The sequence below is a fragment of the Peromyscus leucopus genome, chromosome 1 (genome assembly GCF_004664715.2).
Source record: "Peromyscus leucopus breed LL Stock chromosome 1, UCI_PerLeu_2.1, whole genome shotgun sequence".
In the NCBI taxonomy this organism is placed as follows: Eukaryota; Metazoa; Chordata; class Mammalia; order Rodentia; family Cricetidae; genus Peromyscus; species Peromyscus leucopus.
In genome coordinates this window covers 172,888,539-172,910,270 of record NC_051063.1, presented here as the reverse complement: position 1 = coordinate 172,910,270, position 21,732 = coordinate 172,888,539, and the positions used below count along the sequence as shown (strand labels likewise).

The 21,732-nt window shown below is 54.7% G+C and overlaps 1 protein-coding gene across 1 annotated transcript in view; it reads left to right on the top strand.

Moving 5' to 3' along the window:
* Positions 1-8,506: 8,506 nt before the first annotated feature.
* Eml2 (EMAP like 2) overlaps positions 8,507-21,732 on the top strand; it is a 32,516-nt gene continuing 19,290 nt past the window's right edge. The window contains 10 exon segments of the mRNA XM_028893824.2: positions 8,507-8,727; positions 8,730-8,852; positions 11,184-11,402; positions 11,494-11,617; positions 11,724-11,825; positions 13,849-13,877; positions 14,383-14,512; positions 16,747-16,896; positions 18,159-18,228; positions 19,415-19,525. Of these exon segments, the coding sequence (XP_028749657.1) occupies positions 8,682-8,727; positions 8,730-8,852; positions 11,184-11,402; positions 11,494-11,617; positions 11,724-11,825; positions 13,849-13,877; positions 14,383-14,512; positions 16,747-16,896; positions 18,159-18,228; positions 19,415-19,525 (1,104 nt within the window). The 5' untranslated portion in view covers positions 8,507-8,681.

Here is a 21,732-nt window from a genome sequence, read left to right as displayed (position 1 = left end):
ACCACAGACATTCCACGTAGGTTCCAGGGATGGGATGCGTGTAGTCAGGCTTGATGGCAGGCACCCTTAACCACTGAACCATCCTGCTGGCCCATGTCATCTTTTTTTCATTTTTTCTTATTTTGTGAGAAAGGATGCTCTATGGCCCAGGCTAGCCTTGATCTCATCATCCGGCCTCCAATTGCCAGATGCTGGGTGTGTATTGTACCTAAGGGTCACCACTCCCAGCTTATGTGTGTCAAATACGTGACCCTCGCTGGTCCCACAGCCACTCATACAGTTACCTGTCCACACACTGTGATTCCCACTGTCACACGTTAACCCGCAGCAATCTTGAAGTCATCCCATGGTTACAGGAACCCATATATCACCCATGCTTTTACAATCCCTGCTTCCGGGATCTCCACTCTAGATGTAGGGAACATCTGTTCGTGGAACTTAGGATGGGGCGACTTGGAGCCCAGCATGAGAACTCAGTGTCGACATCTCCCCCTCAGTCCACACCACTAGTTCAAGCTGCTCTTGCTCCCCTGGGATCTGTGTGATAAGTGGGACAGAGGCAAGCTTGCCCATTTTGCAGAGGACAAGCTGAGGCCCAGAGGCCCCAGGAAAGGCAGGGAGTGGCCTGAGGTCCACATCAGAGGCAGGGAGCAGAGAGCATGGGGGGGGGGGATGAGGGTCCTTACCGCCTGGCCCCTGGGGGCCTCTGTGCTCTCTGCTCCACATTCCTGGAGTCCTGTGGATCCTGGGAAAGCGTCTGTCCCTGAAGTGGAGCATGAAGGGGGTCTGAGATTGAAGAGCACCTCATGGACAGCTGGGGTGGGAAGAGCCTGCTGGGCTTCTAGAGGGCATGAAGGTCACTGGACTGGAGAGGGAGGAAGGATGGACAGGAGTGGTAAGCGGGGCAGGAAAAGAACCGGAGACCCAGAAAGATAAGAAGGGGGGAGAGACCGGGCGGCGGAGGCAGCGGTGGCGGCGGCAGTGGCGCACGCCTTTAATCTCAGCACTCGGGAGGCAGAGACAGCCAGATCTCTGTGAGTTCGAGGCCAGCCTGGTCTACAGAGTGAATTCTAGAACACCTGGGGCTACACAGAGAAACTCTGTCTTGAACCCCACCCAGGAAAAAAAAAAAAAAGACGAAGAAGAAGGGGAAAGAGATGGAGGGAAGAGCTTGGAGTGCAGACTCAGGCCTGTCATACCAACACAAGAAGATCCTGAGTTTGAGGCCAGCCTGGGCTGCAGAGTGAGGCTCTGTTTCAGAGAGAGAGGGGGAGAGAGAAAGGACGGAGGATGAGGAGGAAGGAGAGGAGAAAGGAGAAGGGAGGAAGAGAGAAATGAGAGAGGGTGAGCCTGAAAGATAGTTTTGAGGGGGCGGGGACCCCCGGCTCCACCCCCTCATTGAGAATCTACAGTACGGCACCCATGCTCCTGTCCATCACCCCTTCCCCAGGAACTTGTAAGCAGCACTAATGAAACTCACTGAGTCACGACAAAGAAACTTACACAGGATGCAGGTAGAGGATGAGTCAGAAACAGGAAAGAGGTGAACCAGGAGACAGGCTCACATTATACATACATGCATGTATGTATCTCAGTGAGACTTGTGTATTTGCTAATGAAAAAATCTCAAAAGGGGGCCTTCGAGATGGCTCCGTGGGTAAGTGTGCTTGCGTGCTTGCCTCCAAAGCTGACGGACGACCTGAGCTCATTCCCTGGAACCCACACGGTAGAAGGAGAGGATGAGCTGGCTCCCACAGGTGGTCCTCTGACCTCCACTCATACACAGCAGCGCGCGCGTGCGCGCGCGCGCGCGCACACACACACACAGATAAATAAATACATGTGTGTGTATTAAATTTCCAAAGATGTTCCTGAAGACAGAAAGGCACCCTCACACCCTCCAGGCCATTGTTCACTCTAGGTGGACACAGGGCAGGCATGTAGGATGGGAAGGCAGAGGAGGGAACATCTGTCTAGGTCCCTGACTGGCTCCTGCCCAGCCCTGTCCTCTGTCTAGGGTCCCTGCAGTCTCTGGGGACAGGCATTGAAGAAGCAGCCTGGAGCCTCCCTGACTGCTCAGCTGCTCCCAGGCTGCACCATGCGGCAGCCCACCCTTCACCCGCCCCGGGAGACTCAGCCCCTGACTACATACACTCTGGCTGCTTTTCCAGCATACTTGGCTCTTCCGGTCTCTAAATATAGCCTGTCTCTCCCAGCCGCCAGCCTATCTCCTCTCTGTTGGTTCTCCCGACTCCTCTCTCTGTGCTTGCTCTCTCTCCCCTCCCTCTCTCTTCTCCCGCTCTCTCCAAATCCCTCCTGTCTAGTGCAGCATGACAGAGCATCAATCCCAGCACTCTGGAGGCGGGGGCTAGCTGAGCCCTGTGAGTTCAAGGCCAGCCTGATCTGCAGAGGAAGTGCCAGGTCAGCCAGGGTTACACAAGGAGACCCTGTCAAAAGGACCAAACGAACAACGAAACCTCTCCTTTCTCTTTTTCTCCAAGCCCACATTCAGTGTTTGTGTCTTTCTTTCTTAATTTAGGTAATTTTCTCTTCCTTCAGGTCTGTCTCAACTTCACAGGTCTTTTCAATCAGCCTTCCTCCTGTTTTGAGCCAGTCTCTTCTGCTTGTCTTCTTATTGTATTTATTAATGGTATTATTGTTATCGTTCCGGTCCTCATGCATGCCAGAGAAGCACTCTAACAGTGTACCACGCCCCCAGCCCCTCACTGGGGGATTCTAGGCAGGGGCTCTACCACTGAGCCACGCCCCCAGCCCCTCACTGGGGGATTCTAGGCAGGGGCTCTACCACTGAGCCACACCCCAGCCCCCACTGGGGGATTCTAGGCAGGGGCTCTACCACTGAGCCACACCCCAGCCCTCACTGGGGGATTCTAGGCAGGGGCTCTACCACTGAGCCACACCCCAGCCCCTCACTGGGGGATTCTAGGCAGGGGCTCTGCCACTGAGCCACACCCCAGCCCCTCACTGGGGGATTCTAGGCAGGGGCTCTACCACTGAACCATACCCCAACCCCTCACTGGGGGATTCTAGACAGGGGCTCTACCACTGAGCCACACCCCAGCCCCTCACTGGGGGGTTTATAAGCAAGGGCTCTCTAGTTAAGCTATAGCTCTTACCTCCCTGTGCCCCCAACACACTTTATAGCCTAAGCTGACCTCAAAATCACCTCAATCCTCAGCCCCTCTCCTGGTCCTAAGATTATAAGCATTAGCTACCACAATTCATTTGTCTGTTTTAAAATCTGCTTTATTTAATTTTGCATCCTGGGAATGGAGCCCAGGGTCCCACACAAGCTAGGCAAGCTTTCTCTACCGCTGAGCTCCACCTCAAACCTCTTCTTTCTTCTAACTTCCCTGGGTCCCTCCTTCCTTTCTAGTCTCTGGGTGTCTGTCTGCTTCCCTCCATTGTTCCTGGTCCTAACTTTCCTGGCTCTTGTCTCTTGCCCCTCAGGCTTAGGGCAGTGGTCAGGCAGTGCCCCAACTTTGGAAGTGATGGTAGGGGAAGCTGGAAAGCCTGTGTCTCCCCCCCACGGGGCTGCCCAGCCAAGCAGAGCTGGAGGGGATCAGGCAGGAGCCTGGGGTGCTGGCAGATGGTGCCGAGGAAATGAGGCAGAGAGATATGGGGAGAGGAGGCGCCCCATGGGGCCTGAGGCCAGGATGGGAGGGAGAGATGGCCCCGGAGATTCAAGACTACGGAGATACAAAGCTTGAAGGATAGAGGACTAGTGAGAAACGGAGATGGTAATAGAGACTCGGAGACACCCCCGGGGAAACATGTTCCCTCACTTAAGGGGCCAGAGAGGCAGAGCCTCAGAGAGAGGAGAGGCCAGAAGGCAAGCGTCCCAGGCTCACAGGGACAGAGAGATAAATCCTGGGAGTCAGACAAGGGGGGAACTAGACTGCACACTCAGCCACACACAAGGGATCGTGGAGGAAAGGATCCACAGCCAGGAAAAAAATGGAAGTTAGATAGAAGAGACCCAGAGAGACAAACTCTGTGGGATGTGGCTCAGTGGATAGAGTGCTTGCCTAGCGTGGGTGAAGCCCTGGGTTCCATCCCCACCACCACATAAACCAGATGTGGTAGTGCATGTGATCCCAACACCACGGGGTGGGGTGGGGGGTGGTGATGGAGACAGGGGGGTCAGAAATTTCAAAGTCATCTTTGGCCACACAGAGAGTTTGAAGACAGTCTGGCCTATGTGAAAAAGTCGAGGATTGAGTGAGCGTCACAGAGTCGGGCCACAGAGACAGGAAACCCGTGGAGATAGGGACCAGGCAAGACAGAAATTCAGAGAGGGGACCCACCGAGAGTGACAGACAGAGAAAGAGAAACAGGATAGCTGACAGCCAGCACCCAGACAGAGAAGGAAAGGACAGAGTCCAGAATGACAAGACTATCAACTGCCCCAAAGACGAAATCCGAGGGGGATGAGGCAGATGCAGTCAGCTCCCCTCAGCCTCTTCCGGTCCTGGGGGGTGCCGGTATCCATAGCGACCGACTCAGATCCCCAAGGCAAATATTGTCCAGGCCAGAAACAGCCGCAGGGCTGTGTTGACATAATGTCGCACTGGGTGGGGTGGGGGGGCAGCGGCTCCCAGCTGGGGTTCTGCAGACAACACCAGCCTCCCTTCACCTCCAAATGCCCAGCAAACTTCCCTTCACCCCCATCCCAGTGCCTGAGCCCAGCTCTTCCCTACTGCCCCCTGGTGGCGGTGGCCTAAGCTGAGCGGTCCATGCTGAGCCTGGACGGCGGAAGGCTAGGCTGAGAGTCCTGCCCAGACCGAGCATCCGGGAAGTAGAGGCAGGAGGATTTGTAATGGAGATAAAATCCCCATATTCTTGGTAAAGACGCCTAGAGACGCCCAGAGAGGGGAAGCAACTTGCCTCCAGGAATCATGGATCATATACAATGACAGAGAGTGCCCCTTATGGACAATTTCAAAAATGTAGTTTCCAGACTGTGAGAAAGCATGCTCACCTGGAAGGAATTAAAAAAAAAAAAAAAAAGAAATCTATCTACCCCACCCCCTCCACCCTCCAGCGCAGCGACCCCTTAGAAGCCGTCTTCAAGGTTCTTGACATCTCCCCGTGAAAGCACTCAGGATGGAACAAACTCCATTAGCTGTACCCAGAGCCTGCACACGGAACACTTCACACCCAAACGCCCATCCAAACTGCTCTTCTCTTCTGGGAAATGATGCCCACCACAGCCATTTACCCTAAAAGTCAGACAAAGTCACATCGCTCACCGCTCATGGGGACGCTTTTTGAGTCTGGTTCCTAGCCTGGGACTAGAAAGCTGTTCCAGGAAAAGGACGGACTATGACACCATTGTATGTCATCTCCCTCCCTCTGCCATAACCCACCAGCCTCAGTTCTGTCAATGCCTTACTCCATTCTCTAGGCCCTGGATTTGCTCCCCTCTCCCACAACATGGAGCCTAGGATTGGATCCCTCTTGGGCTCTCACAGTGCCCTTCCAAGAGGGCCATATCCCTCAACACAGTACAGTCAGTCTTACTCCACTGTGGTTTTTGTCGTTATTATTTTTAAAGTTTTTATTACATTTATTTATTTAGGTTGTTCAAGACAGGGTTTCTCTGTGTAGCCCTCACTGTCCTGGGAATCCCTCTGTAGCCCAGGCTGGCCTCAAACTCAGAGATCCGACTGCCTCTGCCTCCTGAGTGCTGGGATTAAAGGTGTGCGCCACCACCATGCTCAGCTTATTTATTATTCTTAATTATGTGTCTGCCCCAAAAGTCCAAAGGTGTCGCATCCTTGTGGATGTGGGGTTACCAGGGAATTCTGATGCAGATGCGGAGTCACACTAAGTCATTTTTGCAGTCCCTCAATATCTTCGTCTTTCTTCCAAGACTAAGCCAAACTTAAAATCTACCTCAGCAGGATTTTTTTTTCCTGCCCAAGAATCATTTAGCTCTGGGCACAAACGCTTCCTTTTTGTTATTTGGGTCTCTCAGAGAGAATGTCCTTGGGGCCACAGACTCTTAGTGAGCCCCACCCTCCCTTCCTAGTTATCTTCCTAGCACCTTAGCACTCTCCAGGACCAGAAACTGCCTTCCCAGCTCTGTGCCTGCTTCTTCAAGGCGTAAAAGGGTGATGACTAGGAACAATGGGTGTTTGACATGTAGGGACTGCACGGCACTTGGTGGCTGTGATTGACTTTGTGTGTGGTGGTTTACGACCTCCACAGAACTGAACATTCACAAGAGCAAACTCTGACACTAACTTGATCACTGTGGAGACTCCAATACCTAGGATGGGATCTTGGTTTATAGTAAGTACTCAGGACTGGGGTGTGTGTGTGTGTGTGTGTGTGTGTGTGTGTGTGTGTGTGTGTTGCCAGGAATCAAGCCCAGGGCATCAAACATCTAGGTAAGGCAAGTTCTCTACCCTGAGCCACACCCCCAGCCCCTCACTGGGGGATTCTAGGCAGGGGCTCCACCACTGAGCCACACCCCAGCCCCTCACTGGGGGAATCTAGGCAGGGGCTCTACCACTGAGCCACACCCCAGCCCCTCACTGGGGATTCTAGGCAGGGCTCTACCACTGAGCCACACCCCAGCCCCTCACTGGGGGATTCTAGGCAGGGGCTCTACCACTGAGCCACACCCCAGCCCCTCACTGGGGGATTCTAGGCAGGGGCTCTACCACTGAGCCACACCCCGCCCCTCACTGGGGGATTCTAGGCACTATCACTGAGTTCAGCCCCCAGAGCCCACATGGTAGGTAGAAGGGAATGATCTGACTCCCACAATTTGTCCTCCAACACCCACACCACACTAAGAACTCACATGCTTGTGTGTGTATGTGTGCACAAGCACACACAAGTAAATAAATGTACAAATCAAGAAGAAAAATATTGCTGCTGCTGGTGGTGGTGGTGGCGGCGGCGGCGGCGGCGGCGGCGGCGGCGGCGGCGGCGGCGCACGCCTTTAATCCCAGCACTCAGGAGGCAGAGGCAGGTGGATCTCTGTGAGTTCGAGGCCAATTTGGTCTACAGAACGAGATCCAGGACAGGCACCAAAACTACACAGAGAAACCCTGTCCCGAAAAATAAATAAATAAATAAATAAATAAATAAATAAATAAATAAATAAAAATAAGGGGAAAAAAAGAAAAATATTGTCTGGAAGTTGGGTCTTGTGGTATATGCCTGTAGTCCCAGCACTGGGGTGGTTGGAGGCAGGAATGTCAGAGATTCATTAGAGGCCTTTTATTTGGGGGGGGGGGCGTCTTTTTGAAACAAGGTTTCTCTGTGTAGCTTTGCGCCTTTCCTGGAACTCACTATGTAGACCAGGCTGTACTCGAACTCACAGAGATCCACCTGCCTCTGCCTCCCGAGAGCTGGGATTAAAGACTGCGCCACCACCGCCAGCCTGTCCTAAAAAATAAAAACAAAAAAGCCAGGCGTGGTGGCACAGGCCTGTAATTCCAGAGTTTGGGAAGTGGAGACAGGAAAAGGAAAATGATGAGTTCAAAACTGGCCTACATGAGGCCACACGAGATCTTGAGTCAAAAAACAACAAAGCCCGGGTATTGTGGGGAGGGCTTTGTTTGTCATGGCAACACTTGGGAGGCTGGAGTGGAAGCAAACCTGGGCTACCTACCTAAGAAGGGCAGCCTGAATTATAGAGTGATATCCTCGCTCAAAAAAAAAAAAAAACAACCAAACAAAGCAAAATGAACCCCGTGGTCTGGGTCATGACTTGGAAAGGGCGGTCCCGTCTTCTTTAAATCTATTGTCAGATTTCGTGCCCCCTCCTTTTCCCCCAGCTCCCCAGTTTCCGAGCCTGCTCGGACTGACACTGCCAGCTGGTCCCGGGCTTCACAACTGGGTCTCCGTCAAAATGCGGACTGGATAATGCCTCCCTGGGAGCCCAGACTGTAGGGGCGGAGCCAAGGCCCTCCGTGGCTGCAGTGGGAAGGAAGGTTAGGGCGGGGCTAATGCACTTGAGGGGCGGGATCTAAACTCTGGGGGCGGAGCTAACCCTACCAGACAGTCTGGTCCAAGTTTCTGGTCCTTGGATGCTCAGGGGGTGTGGCTAATTGCTCTAGGGGCGGGAATAGAACTTCACCTGCTTCTAGATCTGGGGGTGGAGTTAATGGCCCCGGGGGCGGGTCCAGCTTTAATAAACAAGGAATGAGGACCCGGCTAGGATCCAGGCGCAGGTTATAGCATAACCTGGCATATTTGAGGTTTCAATATCAGGCTCTGGTCGTGCGAAGGGACTTATGGGAAATCAGGTGAAAGATTTAAGGGAGGCTTTCGGGAACAGAGGAGTGTCTTCTTCTTACTCCATCCTCCTTCCAGAGCTGGGGGCGACGCTTCGGGATGAAAAGCAGGAAAAGACCCTGCCCCTTCAAACCCGTCCTCATTGCTATTGGCGGAGGAGCCTGCGCGACAGACTCTCATTGGTTCCTAACGGGAGAGGAGGGGGTGTAGAGAGAATACACTCCGGTTGTGGGAGGGACCAGACAGTACCTAGGGGGACCCGGACGCGGCCAATCCTGACCTGAAGACTGTTGGGGGGGAGACTGACGGAGCAGTCTCTCGACCCCCTTTCTGGGCATCCTAGGGGATGACCCCGGGGCCAGGCTCAGCGCCGGCCGCCTGATGCTGGGTGGGCCGAGCTGGGGATGCTGGAACGAAGGGCGTTGCTATGGCAACGGGAGGCAGGGCCTGGGGGGGGGACCGGGCCCGAGCTGGGGCTGCGGGGGCCGGCGGTGGCTGTGGCGGGGCAATGGCGGAGCGCGGCCCGGCCTTCTGCGGCCTCTACGACACGTCCTCGCTGCTGCTTTACTGCAACGGTGAGAGCCCCCTTCTCAGTTCAGACCTCGGCCCCACCCAGGGCTGGACCTACCTCCTCCTTCCCCGACCCCTTTTCTTCCAAGTCCTTATCTCCTCCCGGGGGGGGGGGAGATTGCTCCCTTCTCCCTATCAACAGGACCCTGACCCCAGAACAAGGTCCTCCATCCCCAAGCCAGGACCCTGCTCCCCCCACCCCAGCATACACCTGCTCTGAAGGTGCCTGTGAGGGCAGCGAGGGGAGTCGGCCCTGGGGTGGGGAAGTCTTCCTGCCCTTCAGCCCTCTGTCTGGGCATAGCACGGGGAAATGCTGAATCAAGGGCTGAGCGTGGGACCAGTTAAACACCAGAGGACTTTCTGTCCACTACATACCATCTTCAGCCTCGCCCCTCCCACCCATGAAGCAGCTTCCTTTTTCCCTAGACAAATGCGTATGCCGCCCAAAGGGCCATTTTGGTGCTAGGGGGGCTGGGTTGAAGTGGGAAGTGGTCTCTGGGCTTGAGTCATGGGGTGGGACCATCAGTCCAAGCAAGGCCGCAGGTCGAAGCTGGCCATTCAGGGCCAGTGTGCCCCCCCCATGTCATTGGGGGGGGAGCTTTTGAAAGATTCATCTTGGAGTTTGGAGGTCACCCCTGGGGAACACACCCTTTGCTAGGGACCCCTAGAGTTGGCAGAGGACCTGGAATGTTTATGCTCTTCATACCCCCTACCCTCTAAAGGTTAAGGATAACAGGGTCTCTGGGGCTGGATCGAGTTTGAGTTCTGCCCCTGAGAGAGAAAAGCTGTGTCCCGAACAAGTGACTTGGACCTTCTGGGCTTCATTTCTGCGCAGAGGCCATTACAGCCATCAGAGTGGAGGTTGGGGGTGGAAACACTAGCTACCATGTTTAATGGTTCATCTTGTTTGGGATTTCTTAAACTCACGTCATGATGTGGGAAACGTGGAAAGTGCAGAGCCTACCTTGTGTATTTTCAGTTGTAATACTATTTACGGCAGGTAGAAAGGAGCTCAATATAAGGTCATTTGATGGCTCCCCCACCCCTTACTGACTGGGTGGCCCTTAGCTTATCTCTTAGCTCACCTTCTTCTTCTTCTTCAGTTTCTTCCTTTGCAAGGATTACTACGGGACTCTAGGACTTCCTGATAGGGGTCTCAAGTCTCTGCAGCCCTCTCGCTAAGAACTCGAGAGCCCCCCTCCCATCCTCCCTCTGCAGGTCCAGACACAGGACCTGCGAAGCACTGAGTGGGTGGGGGCAGGGGACAGAGTGCCAGGGCCGGGCAGGCGATTGGACCACAGAGGGAGAGGGAGGGGAGGGACGGGAGTCTGCAGTGCGGAGTCCAACGGGCGGGCGCGGGCGGGGCTGGCCTAGGGACACAGGACTCGGGATGGCAAGTGCGACCTCCGAGCCGGGTTGCTGTTCCTGCTACCACCTTAACTTGAAACGGGCTGGAAGCCAGGATCTCCTAGATTGTCTCAGCAATGAGTCTGGGTAGGAGTGGTCCGGGAGGGAGGCGGAGGAGGGTCACCTAGCATCCCCCTCCCTCGTGGGAGAAAGGACGGGAGGGGGGATGATGAGGGAGTCATTTAAAATGCATCAATGGATTGAAAAAAAAAGGAGGAGCGCTAAATCTGGGGTAGGGGTTCAGAGGCAACATAAAGGCGCGGGGGTGGGGTGGGGGCAGAAGACAGAAACTCCGGGCTGGGGAAGAGATCGGATGTCATCTCTGTCCTGCAATCCCCAAGTCGGCCGCCAGGGGTCACAGACGCGCCGTCCTTAGGGCTTCTTGGAGGGTCGAACTCCTTGGGAAGGGGAGAGAAGGGAAGGGGTGAACACCGCAGGACCTTTTGACCTGAAAAGTCTTGGATACAGCGAGAGAATGTTGGCACCCGTGACAGAATATTGACATCCGTCAGAGAACGTCGGGGGCGCGTTCTAGAACGTTGTCAAGGGGAGTAGGTTGATGTCATCTTTAAAGTGCTGATGTGACTTAAAGATATTTAGCATCTTAGTCACAGAATCTCAAAACCAAAGTGAGGCCCTGGGGATTGGTGGACTCTGCATGAGGAGAAGGGACTTCCCCCAAGGTCGTATGGCCAGGGCACTGTGGCAGAGAGAGGAGGTGGGGATTTCCTTCCTCCTTGCCGGAACCCTCTTCTTGGGCCCATCTCCAAGCATCCCCATCGAACCAGGTTGCGGGACAGCCAGGGAGCTGGGCTGGTCCCGACGGACCCTGGAAAACCGAACGGACGCTCCTGGTCTTTGGAGCGCCCCACCCCCACCCCGCCTTTCCCCGGTGGTCCCCTGCAGCCCGCATCTCCTCCGCTTTCTAGATGATAATCTGTCCGGCACCAGCGGCATGGAGGTGGACGACCGCGTGTCGGCGCTGGAGCAGCGGCTGCAGCTGCAAGAAGACGAGCTGGCGGTCCTAAAGGCGGCGCTGGCGGACGCGCTGCGTCGCCTGCGGGCGTGCGAAGAACAAGGCGCGGCGCTGCGCGCGAGGGGCACCCCGAAGGGCCGGGCGCCCCCACGTCTGGGCACCACCGCCTCGGGTATCCTGGGCAGGGTGGAGGGTGTGATGCGGAGGGCCGGAGGCACGGCCTCACGCTCATCAACTTCCGTGCTCTAACCCCATCACTCCAGTGTGTCAGCTTCTGAAAGGCCTTCCCACCAGGACGCCCCTCAATGGCTCCGGACCCCCGCGACGAGTGGGCGGCTATGCCACCTCCCCGTCTTCCCCCAAGAAGGAGGCAAACTCTGCGCGCAGGTAAGGCGAGAAAAGCAGGGCTCTGGCCTCCACCCAGGCCTTGCTGGAGAACCCTGCTCCATCACCGCGGGCTTTGCACTCATCGCTCTGGTCTTTTCCGCTGCAGTCACCGCTACTTGTCACCTGAGCGCCTGGCCTCTGTGCGTCGCGAGGATCCCCGGAGCCGCACCACGTCTTCCAGCAGTAACTGTAGCGCCAAAAAAGAAGGGTAAGTGCAGGGGTGGGGCCCCAACTCCAGACAAGCAAAGAGAAGTGAGTGCCTGGGGAAGTGAAGTCAGGCCCCTGGCCATGATGTTATAACCTAGAGTGAGCCTGTTCACAAGGTGGGAGCGCAGTGCCGGGGTAGCCTGATCAAAATGGAAGGCCTGGAGGGGGGGAGCCAATACTGGGAGCCCGGCCAGCCTTGGGGAACGGAACTGGAACTTAAAAAGGTCTGGATGGACTATGGGTTGACCGAGGAAGCTAAAGAGGAGCCAGACGCATGGGTGTGGCTTTTAAGATAAAGTTTCTTTTGATTCTCAGGGTGGAGTCAGGGCTCAAGACTCAGAATTTCTGTAGGGAGAGTAAAAAAATCAGAGGTAGGGGTGTGGTTGGAATTTGGGTGTGTTAGTGGAGTTAGCATGGTAGAGTGGAAACCTAGAGTTGGGGACAGAAGGGAACCCAACTCGGGCAGAAGCGGCTTGGTGTGAGTGGGCGTGGCTGTAGGTGGGCGTGGTCCAGTCTTACAGAGATAGCTTGGAGAACTTTGGGAGCGCGTCCTGAGAAACTGGAGTCAGGTTGTCTAATGGGACCCAAGAAAAGAGGTGGGGCAGCCATCAGTTATTAAGAGGGAAGCCGGAGTGGCCACGGTTTAAGCCTGTAAATTACAGCAGAGGCTGAGTGAGGTACGGGGATTGCTCGAGTTCGAAGCCAGACTGGGTTACACGTTTACATTGTGCGATCCAGTCCAGCCTGGATTACAATGAAACCCTGCCTCAAATTTAAAAATAAATAAATAAACTGCGTGGGGGTTCACGACTCTGGTCTCAGGACTTGATAAGTGTATACGGGAGGATCAGGGTTCAGAGTCATACTCCGCTACTTACCGAATTTAAGGCCAGCCTGGGCTACTTGAGACTCTGTCTTAATAGACAGAGACACAGACAGGGATAAGGAGATTGAGCCAATCCGGGACTAAATTCGAAAGAGGGGGTGGGTGTGATCGGTGGTGGGCGTGGTCAAGTAGCTAGGGGCGGGGTCAAGGCGTAAGGGTGGGGCCATGCCGCAGGACTTGAGAGCAGGCTATGGCAAGTCTGAGGTCAAACCCCAGCAGGTTTCAGGTCTCCTGAAATAATAACACATTCTGGGCCAGACACCTGCCGACATTAGCCGCTGTCAACCTCGCAATCACCCTGGGAAGTGTGGCTATTCTATTCCCGTTTTCTGAAATGAGGAAACCGTTTTTTAGAAGTTGGGCAACTTGCATACTTCTAGAAAGAGGCAGAACTGGGGAGACCTGAGCCTAGGCAAGTGCGCCTCTGAGTCTGTGTTGTCAGCCTTCACCCACCCCTCACCCTATCCAACGAGGCTGGTGTCCGGGCTCCAGGGGCCGGGCTATGGGACCCGGTGGCACCTGGCGCCTGCAGGGGTCCGCTGCGGGGGGCGGGGCAGGGGCGGTGGCGCCGGCGCCTCCCGGGGCCGGAAGCGGCGGGGCCGGTCCCGGCTCCACCCCCGACCCGAAGCTCGGCCAGCCGCCGCCATGAGTAGTTTTGGAGCTGGGTGAGACCCTCTCGCGGTGCCCCCTCCTCCCTCCTCCTGTCCCTTCTCTCATGTGGCAGAGAAGGTGGAGACACGCCCCTACCTCTGAACTTTTCATTGCTTTCCTGACTGCTTGCAGTTTGGGGTGCTGGGGGAGGGAGGGAAGGAGCGCTGGGGAGCGTTTTGCTGCCTGGGGGAGGTAGGGAGGGTCCCTAGCGACTCCGGTCTTCCAGGATCGCGTGCCTGCCGTCTCGTGTGGTGCGAACCCTTTGGCGATCTCTGCCTCTCTGGGCCTGTGTCTTAGGCTCTTCACGCTCTAACGAGCAAAGCACAGGGCCTGTAGAGAGGCAGCGCTCCGCTCCTGACTCGCCTGGTTGTTCGTCGGAGACCCTCGGAGCCGGTGGTGTGGGGAGTACTTCCCCTCCTATCTTATCTGCCTGTTAAAGCACTCATTTCCCCTCTCTCTCTTTTTCCCCTGCATCTTTTCCTGACAGGAAAACCAAAGAAGTTATCTTCAGCATGGGTGAGTGGGGAGGGTGGGCGTGGTTTCGCTGATCGTAGCCTGCGGGAGACCTGGGGTCCTGGCTGCTGGGCCCTGGCCTGTCTGGCTTCGTTTTATCTACCAGTTAAAAGGAAGAAAGAGACAGAGAGAGGAAGAGAGAAAGAGTGGGGTGGAAAGAATGGACAGAGGGAGGCAGGTCTAAACCAGTAACTCAGCATTTGGGAGGCTGAAGGTGTTTTTTTGGAAGTTGGAGGAGGCTGGCTTGGACTGCATAAAGAGATCCTGTCTATATATAATGAGCTAAATGTGGCGGCTCACACTTGTAATCTCAGCACTCGAGAGTCTGAGACAGAAGGATCACCTTGTGCTCCATGCTAGCCTGGGCTACACAGAGAATTACAGGCCAGCCTGGGCTGTAGAACCCTGTCTCAAATAATAATAATAATGATCTTAGTAACAATAATAGAGGAGTGGGAAAAGTCTTAGGGACTGGTGTGGAACCTGACCTCTGAGGGTGTCTTGGCAGAGGAGGGATCTGTGAAGATGTTTCTGAGGGGCCGCCCTGTGCCCATGCTGATCCCAGACGAGCTGGCATCCACCTATAGCCTGGACACTCGCTCTGAGCCGCCATCCAGCCGGCTAAGGCTAGACTGGGTGTATCCTTTGGTTATGCTCCTTCCAAGGGCTGGGACTGCAGGGTAGGGGTGCATCTCCATGCCTGGCACTCATGGATATCAATCAGACAGATGTAAGCCACCGCCATCTGTTTACCTGTGGATGGTCTTCACAGAGCTCAGCTTAGGAATGGAGAGTAGGGGGCTAGAGCACATTGGGTAGCCCTGGCCGCCCTGGAACTCACTCTGTAGACCAGGCTGACCTCAAACGGATCTCAAAAGAGATCCATTTGCCTCTGCCTCCCAAGGGCTGGGATTAAAGGCGAGCGCCGCCGCCGCCGCCGCCGCCGCCGCCGCCGCCGCTGCCGCCAACACCACCCAGTTAGAAAAAGTATTTCTATTAGAAGCTTCCAGTGGTGTATGTGTGTGTGTGTGGGGGGGGTTATCACATCCGGGAGTCACAGTTTCTCAAAAAGAGACATTTGAGGTGAGAATCCAATACCCAGGAACCAGCCAGAGAAGAATTAAAGGAAAAAACGTCCCAGACTAAGGGTGCCATGTGTGTAATGACTCTGTGGCCCCAGTGGGTTTGAACTACTTGGGAAACAGAAAACAGTTGTAGGGGGTGAATTGGAGCCCTGAGTTTTGAACCAGTTCTGCCTCTGGCTGATTGTGACCACGGAGAAGTCACCTTCCTCCCTCTGACTCAGTTCGTTGTTCCCTCTGAATACTTCCTGACCTCAGGGTCCCAGGACTAGAATGATGGGTAAAGGGGCGGGGTTGGGAAGCCGCGTTTAAGATGATTGGTTGGATGCTTGCCGCACAAGCTTGGAGACTGGAGTTCCGATCCTCAGCAGGCACATAAATGCTGGGTGGGCATGGTGGTAGCCTGTGATGAGGAGGCAGAGACAGGATTCCAGGGGCAAGCTGGCTACCTAGACTAGCTGGAATTGAACTCTGAGTTCAGTGAGAGACCCTGCCTGAACAGAGCAGAGAGTGACTGAGGAAGACACCCAAAGTCAACTGATTGTCACATCTGTACACACGTTTGTGCACACCTGCACACACTCATGCAAGCATGCGTGCATATGTGCACACAACACACATATGCAGGCAAGAACTTGAAAGTTTAGAGGCGCTGACTCTATAGTTCAAGTCTCACACGTAGAGATGTGTTATACAAGTCACTGAGCCACATTCCCAGACACTGGGGGACTCTAGGCAGGGGCTCCACCACTGAGCCACACCCCCAGCCCCTCACTGGGGGATTCTAGGCAGGGGCTCTACCACTGAGCCACATCCCAGCCCCTCCCTGGGGATTCTAGGCAGGGGCTCTACCACTGAGCCACATCCCAGCCCCTCCCTGGGGGATTCTAGGCAGGGGCTCTACCACTGAGCCACACCCCAGCCCCTCACTGGGGGATTCTAGGCAGAGCTATGCCTCCTAGTCTCTCACTCATGGAGTCTAGGTAAGGTAGTCTATCTCTAGGTAAGTTTATCTCTTGTTCAGCCTTCCAAGTGCTAGAATTGCAGGTGTGCACCCCCCACCCAGCTCTCTTGACTCTATAAGACACTTGTCACTAGGTTTAGGACCTGTGCATATCATGTAGGGTGACTTCATCCTGAGACCCTAATAACATTTGTAAAAATCCGTATGCCATCCAAGATCATTGTCACAGTTTGCGGGGAGGGTCACGGTGGGGACCTAGCACAGCATGGTGACTTTGGACTGTCACTGCAGCGCTGAGGAGGTGGAGGCAGCAGGATTGCTACCAGATGAAGGGAGGGCCAACCTGGGCTACTTTGTAATATAGTGTTTACCAACAAGCAGGGCTATTAGCAAAGCGCTTGGTGTGCAAGCTGAAGACGTGGGTTCCATCCTCAGCACCCACAGGAAAATGAGCCAAGCTTGTGGCTACAGTTCCGGCACTGGGTGGGGCAGAGACAGGAAGATTCCCTGGGGCTTGCTGACCAGCCAGTCTAGCTGAATCGGAAAGCTCCAGGTCCAAGAAGAAACACTGTGTCAAAATAGAGATGGAAACAAAAATAAAGATGGGGAACACTTGGGGACGCACCCAACGTTTACCCCTGGCTACAGTTTGATACAGACCCGAGTACATGCACACGCAGAAGCACACAAACCTGAACCTATGTTTGGGGGACACCATAGTTCAAACCCCTCCGCAGAGGCGGGTCACGATTCCAGTGGCCTCATGACTCCCATTCAGCCGGGTGGCACTGAACAAGCTCCTTAACCCAGCCCTGGGCGTCTCCAGCTATGGCTACCGTGGCCGCGACTGCAGGGCCAACCTTTACCTCCTGCCCACCGGGGAGGTGGTGTACTTTGTGGCCTCCGTGGCGGTACTGTACAGCGTGGAAGAGCAGAGACAACGACACTACCTGGGCCACAACGATGACATCAAATGGTGAGTCGGGGCAGTTTCGGGCATGGGAGAACCCAGGCTGGGCCACAGATCCGGTCTGTACCTCCCAGGCCTCTTTCCACATGACTGCCGACAAGGAAGGTGGCATGGTGCCAACCCTCAGTAATGAGACCATTGGCTTCCCCGGGTGGAAACTAGTGGTAGAATAAGCATCTGTAGTGTTTAGCTTTTTTTTTTCTTTTATGTGCATGGGTGTTTTGCCTGTATGTATGTTTCTGTGAGGGTGTCAGCTCCCATGGAACTGGAGTTACAGACAGTTGTGAGTTGCCATGTGGGTGCTGGGAATTGAACCCAGGTCCTCTGGAAGAGCAGTCAGTGCTGTTAACCACTGAGCCGTCTCTCCAGCCCCTATTGTATTTATCTTTTGTTGTTTTTTAAATGTGTGTCTATGTGCCTATTTGTATGGGCCCCACATGTGTGCAATGTCCCCAGAGTTTATCTGTGTTACAGCAAGTTATGAACTACCCAGTGTGGGTGCTGGGAACCAAATCCAGGTCCTCTGGAGGAGCAGTAAGTGCTCTTCCACTGATCCATCTCTCTAGCACCCTAGCTTTTACTTTTCCTATTGTGGCAGGGTCTGGCCTGGAACTTTATAAATAGCCAAAGTTGGCCTTGAACTCATGATTCTCCTGCCTCAGCCTCCTGAGTGCTGGGTTTAGAGATATGAACTCCTGTACCTGACAAATACCAATATCATATATGGTGATGCCCTTCCCCAGTGCTCAGTTTTTGCTTCTTTTGAAGAAAGTGACCTAGCATTCCAGGTATTTTCATGTTGGGATTTAACGTTTCCATAGCTACTGTTTTTAGAACATATCTGAGCTGGGTGGAGTCAGGAGGTGGAGTCAGGAAGGTCAGAAGTTCAACGTCATTTCCAGCTGCAGCCAGTTGGAAGCCTGGGCTTCATCAGACATTGTTTCAATAAGCAGATGAAAGAAAAACATGTTTTTTCTTTTTTTCTTTTGGTTTTCCGGACAGGGTTTCTATGTGTAGCCCTGGCTGTCCTGGATCTCGCTCTGTAGCCCAGGCTGGCCTCCAACTCACAGAGATCCACCTGTCTCTGCCTCCGGAGCGCTGGGATTAAAGGCGTGCGCCACCATGCCTGGCTTCAAGGATAAATATTTTTACAATTCATGTTTATTGAGTGAACAGCGGTGCATTTAACTCTAACCTGATGCAGAAGGGTCCTGGGAGCTCTTCGGTCCGCACAGCTGAATTCTGTTCCTCTGTCCCTCTCCCCTCAGTCTGGCTGTCCACCCAGATATGGTCACCATCGCCACGGGACAGGTGGCAGGCACCACAAAGGACGGCAAGGTATTCACGGAGCGTTGGCACTGTGCAGAGGGTCTGGTGGGAACTGGGACCCCTCCCCCGTGCGGAGGGCCTGGTGGGAACTGGGACCCCCCTCTCCCTGTGCACAGTGTCTGGTGGGAACTGGGACCCCTCTCCCCGTGCACAGGGCCTGGTGGGAACTGGGACTCCCCTCTCCCCGTGCACAGGGCCTGGTGGGAACTGGGACCCCTCTCCCCGTGCACAGGGCCTGGTGGGAACTGGGACCCCCCTCTCCCTGTGCACAGTGTCTGGTGGGAACTGGGACTCCCCTCTCCCCGTGCACAGGGCCTGATGGGAACTGGGACTCCCCTCTCCCTGTGCACAGTGTCTGGTGGGAACTGGGACCCCTCTCCCCGTGCACAGGGTCTGGTGGGAACTGGGACCCCCCTCTCCCCGTGCACAGGGTCTGGTGGGAACTGGGACCCCTCTCCCCGTGCACAGGGCCTGGTGGGAACTGGGACCCCCTCTCCCCGTGCACAGGGTCTGGTGGGAACTGGGACCCCTCTCCCCGTGCACAGGGCCTGGTGGGAACTGGGACCCCTCTCCCCGTGCACAGGGTCTGGTGGGAACTGGGACCCTTCTCCCCCCCCCCCGTGCGGAGGGCCTGGTGGGAACTGGGACTCCCCTCTCCCCGTGCACAGTGTCTGGTGGGAACTGGGACCCCCCTCTCCCCGTGCACAGGGTCTGTTGGGAACTGGGACCCCTCTCCCCGTGCACAGGGCCTGGTGGGAACTGGGACCCCCCTCTCCCCGTGCACAGGGTCTGTTGGGAACTGGGACCCCTCTCCCCGTGCGGAGGGTCTGGTGGGAACTGGGACCCCTCTCCCCGTGCGGAGGGTCTGGTGGGAACTGGGACCCCTCTCCCCGTGCACAGGGTCTGGTGGGAACTGGGACCCCTCTCCCCCCCCCGTGCGGAGGGCCTGGTGGGAACTGGGACCCCTCTCCCCGTGCACAGTGTCTGGTGGGAACTGGGACCCCCCTCTCCCCGTGCGGAGGGCCTGGTGGGAACTGGGACCCCTCTCCCCATGCACAGGGTCTGGTGGGAACTGGGACCCCACCCTCCGTGAACAGGGTCTGGTGGGAACTGGGACCCCTCTCCCCGTGCACAGGGTCTGGTGGGAACTGGGACCCCCCTCTCCCCGAAGTAACTGCACTTCTCTTTTCTGCAGCCTCTGCCTCCCCATGTGCGTGTCTGGGACTCGGTTTCCCTGTCCACCTTACACGTCCTGGGCCTGGGAGTGTTTGACAGAGCAGTGTGCTGTGTGGCCTTCTCCAAATCCGTAAGTCTCTGGCCCGGTCCCCGCAGAACGCGCCTTCCTGTGAGTGGAGGCCGTACCTCATTATGACATGACAGTGAAGCCACGCTTCAAATCCCAGGCCCCAGGGCCTCGCTGGCCCGACCCAGGGCCTCGCTGGCCCGACCCAGGGCCTCGCTGGCCCGACCCAGGGCCTCGCTGGCCCGACCCAGGGCCCAGCACATGACACAGTCCATCTGGAACTGTGACACGTGGGACCGTCATACCCTGCTTTCTCCATCGGCCGACTCCCGCTGGGTTATTTTGCCTGAGCATTCTGGAAGGTTCCTTATCTCTCAAGGTGTTTCAACCCCAGCACTGAGTGCCTTGTGCCGTCCAATCCCCCCCATCAAAACAGAACTTAAAATAATCTTCCTGGAATTTGTGGAGCAAGTTGGTGTTGATCCAGCAGCCCTCCCCTTCCAATCCCGTGACGGGTTTTTTGTTTTGTTTTTTTTAATGATAATTTTGTTTGGAAGTGCTGGTCTGCAGTGGATTGGGAGAAACAAAACCTATACTCCCCAAAGATAGTTTGAGGGTTGTGTGGAGGCACATGCTTGTGATCCCCACAGTGTAGAGGCCAAGGCAGGAGAGGCCTTGGCTATCTGAGACTTTGTCTCAAAACTCCAACTCAGTTGGGGGTATCGGCATATGCCTTTAATATTGGCATTCTTAGGAGGCAGAGACAGAAGGATCGCTGTGAGTTCAGGGCCAGCCTTGATCTATGTATCCAGTTCCAGGTTAGCCAGGTTACACAGTGAAACCCTGTCTCAAAACACAACCACAAAAACCATCAGGCCAACTTTCTTTTTTATTATTTATTATTTATTATTTATTTATTATTATTATTATTATTATTATTTTGGATTTTTTCAAGACAGGGTTTCTCTGTGTAGCCCTGTCTGTCCTGGAACTCACTCTGTAGTCCAGGCTGTCCTCGAACTCACAGAGATCCACCTGCCTCTGCCTCCCGAGTGTTGGGATGAAAGGCATACCCCATCCACCCAGCTTCTTTTTATTTTTTAAAGGATTTATTTTTAGGTGTTATCACCTATGTACGGGTACCTGCATCAGTACCCAGGAAACAGCACCAGATGCCCTGGAGCAGAAGTTAAAGGATGTTGTGAGCCACCCATCTGGGTGCTGGGGACTGAACTAGGTCCTCTGGAAGAGCAGCAAGCACTCTTAACCACTGAGCATCTCTCCAGCCCCCCACCTTTTTTTTTTTTTTATTATTAATTTTTGAAGTTAGCATATACAATAATGAGCTTGGTCCTGATATTTTTAATATGTATGTTACTGTACTTTTCCATGTTCATTACCCAAGACCTCTGCTGTGCTTTCCCTGAATCAACTTTATATTATCTTTTTGTAAACATTTCTATTTATTGTGGGTATGTTTGCACACACACACACACACACACACACACACACACACACAGTGCCCCAGTATTCCCGTGGAGGTCAAGAAAAACTCCTGGGAGTTGCTTCTCTCCTGCCCTGTGGGTCTTCCCAGGGGTGAATCTCAGGTCAGGCATGGCGGGCAGCCACCATTACCCACTGAGGCGTCTTGCCAGGCCCGCCCCTCCAAGTCCCAGGCCAACTTTGATAATGGCTGGATTTCATGGACATAAAAAGCCATTCCAGGGATGGGGGTGTGGTCCAGAGGTGGAGCACTTGCCAAGCCTACACACTGCCCTGAATTCCATCGCCAGCACCAAATGGGGAGGAGGAAAAAAAGCAATGAAAAAGAAAAAAAAAAAAAAGATCACTCGGGAGGAGGCAGAGGCACTGCCTGGCTACATAGCAAGTTGGAGGAAAGATGGTGTCAGCAAGAATTCCCCAAGTGTGGGAGCTGGAGAGATGGCTCAGTGGTTAAGAGCACTGGCTGCTCTTCCAGAGGACCTAGGTTCAATTCCCAGCACCCACATGGTGGCTCATAACCATCTGTAACTCTAATACCAGAGGTTCCGATGCTCTCTTCTAGCTTCCATGGACACTGCACACATGTAGTGTACAGACATTCATACGCATGAAATAATAAAATAAAATTACAGGGGAAAAGAATTCCCCAACTGTGCAGGCTGCAAAATTTCTAAGGGATGAGTCATTGGAAAACCCTTTAAGGGGCAGCTCATGGTAGTGTCCATCAGCTTTCCTGGGTACTAAAGACACTGAAACCAAGGTAAGTT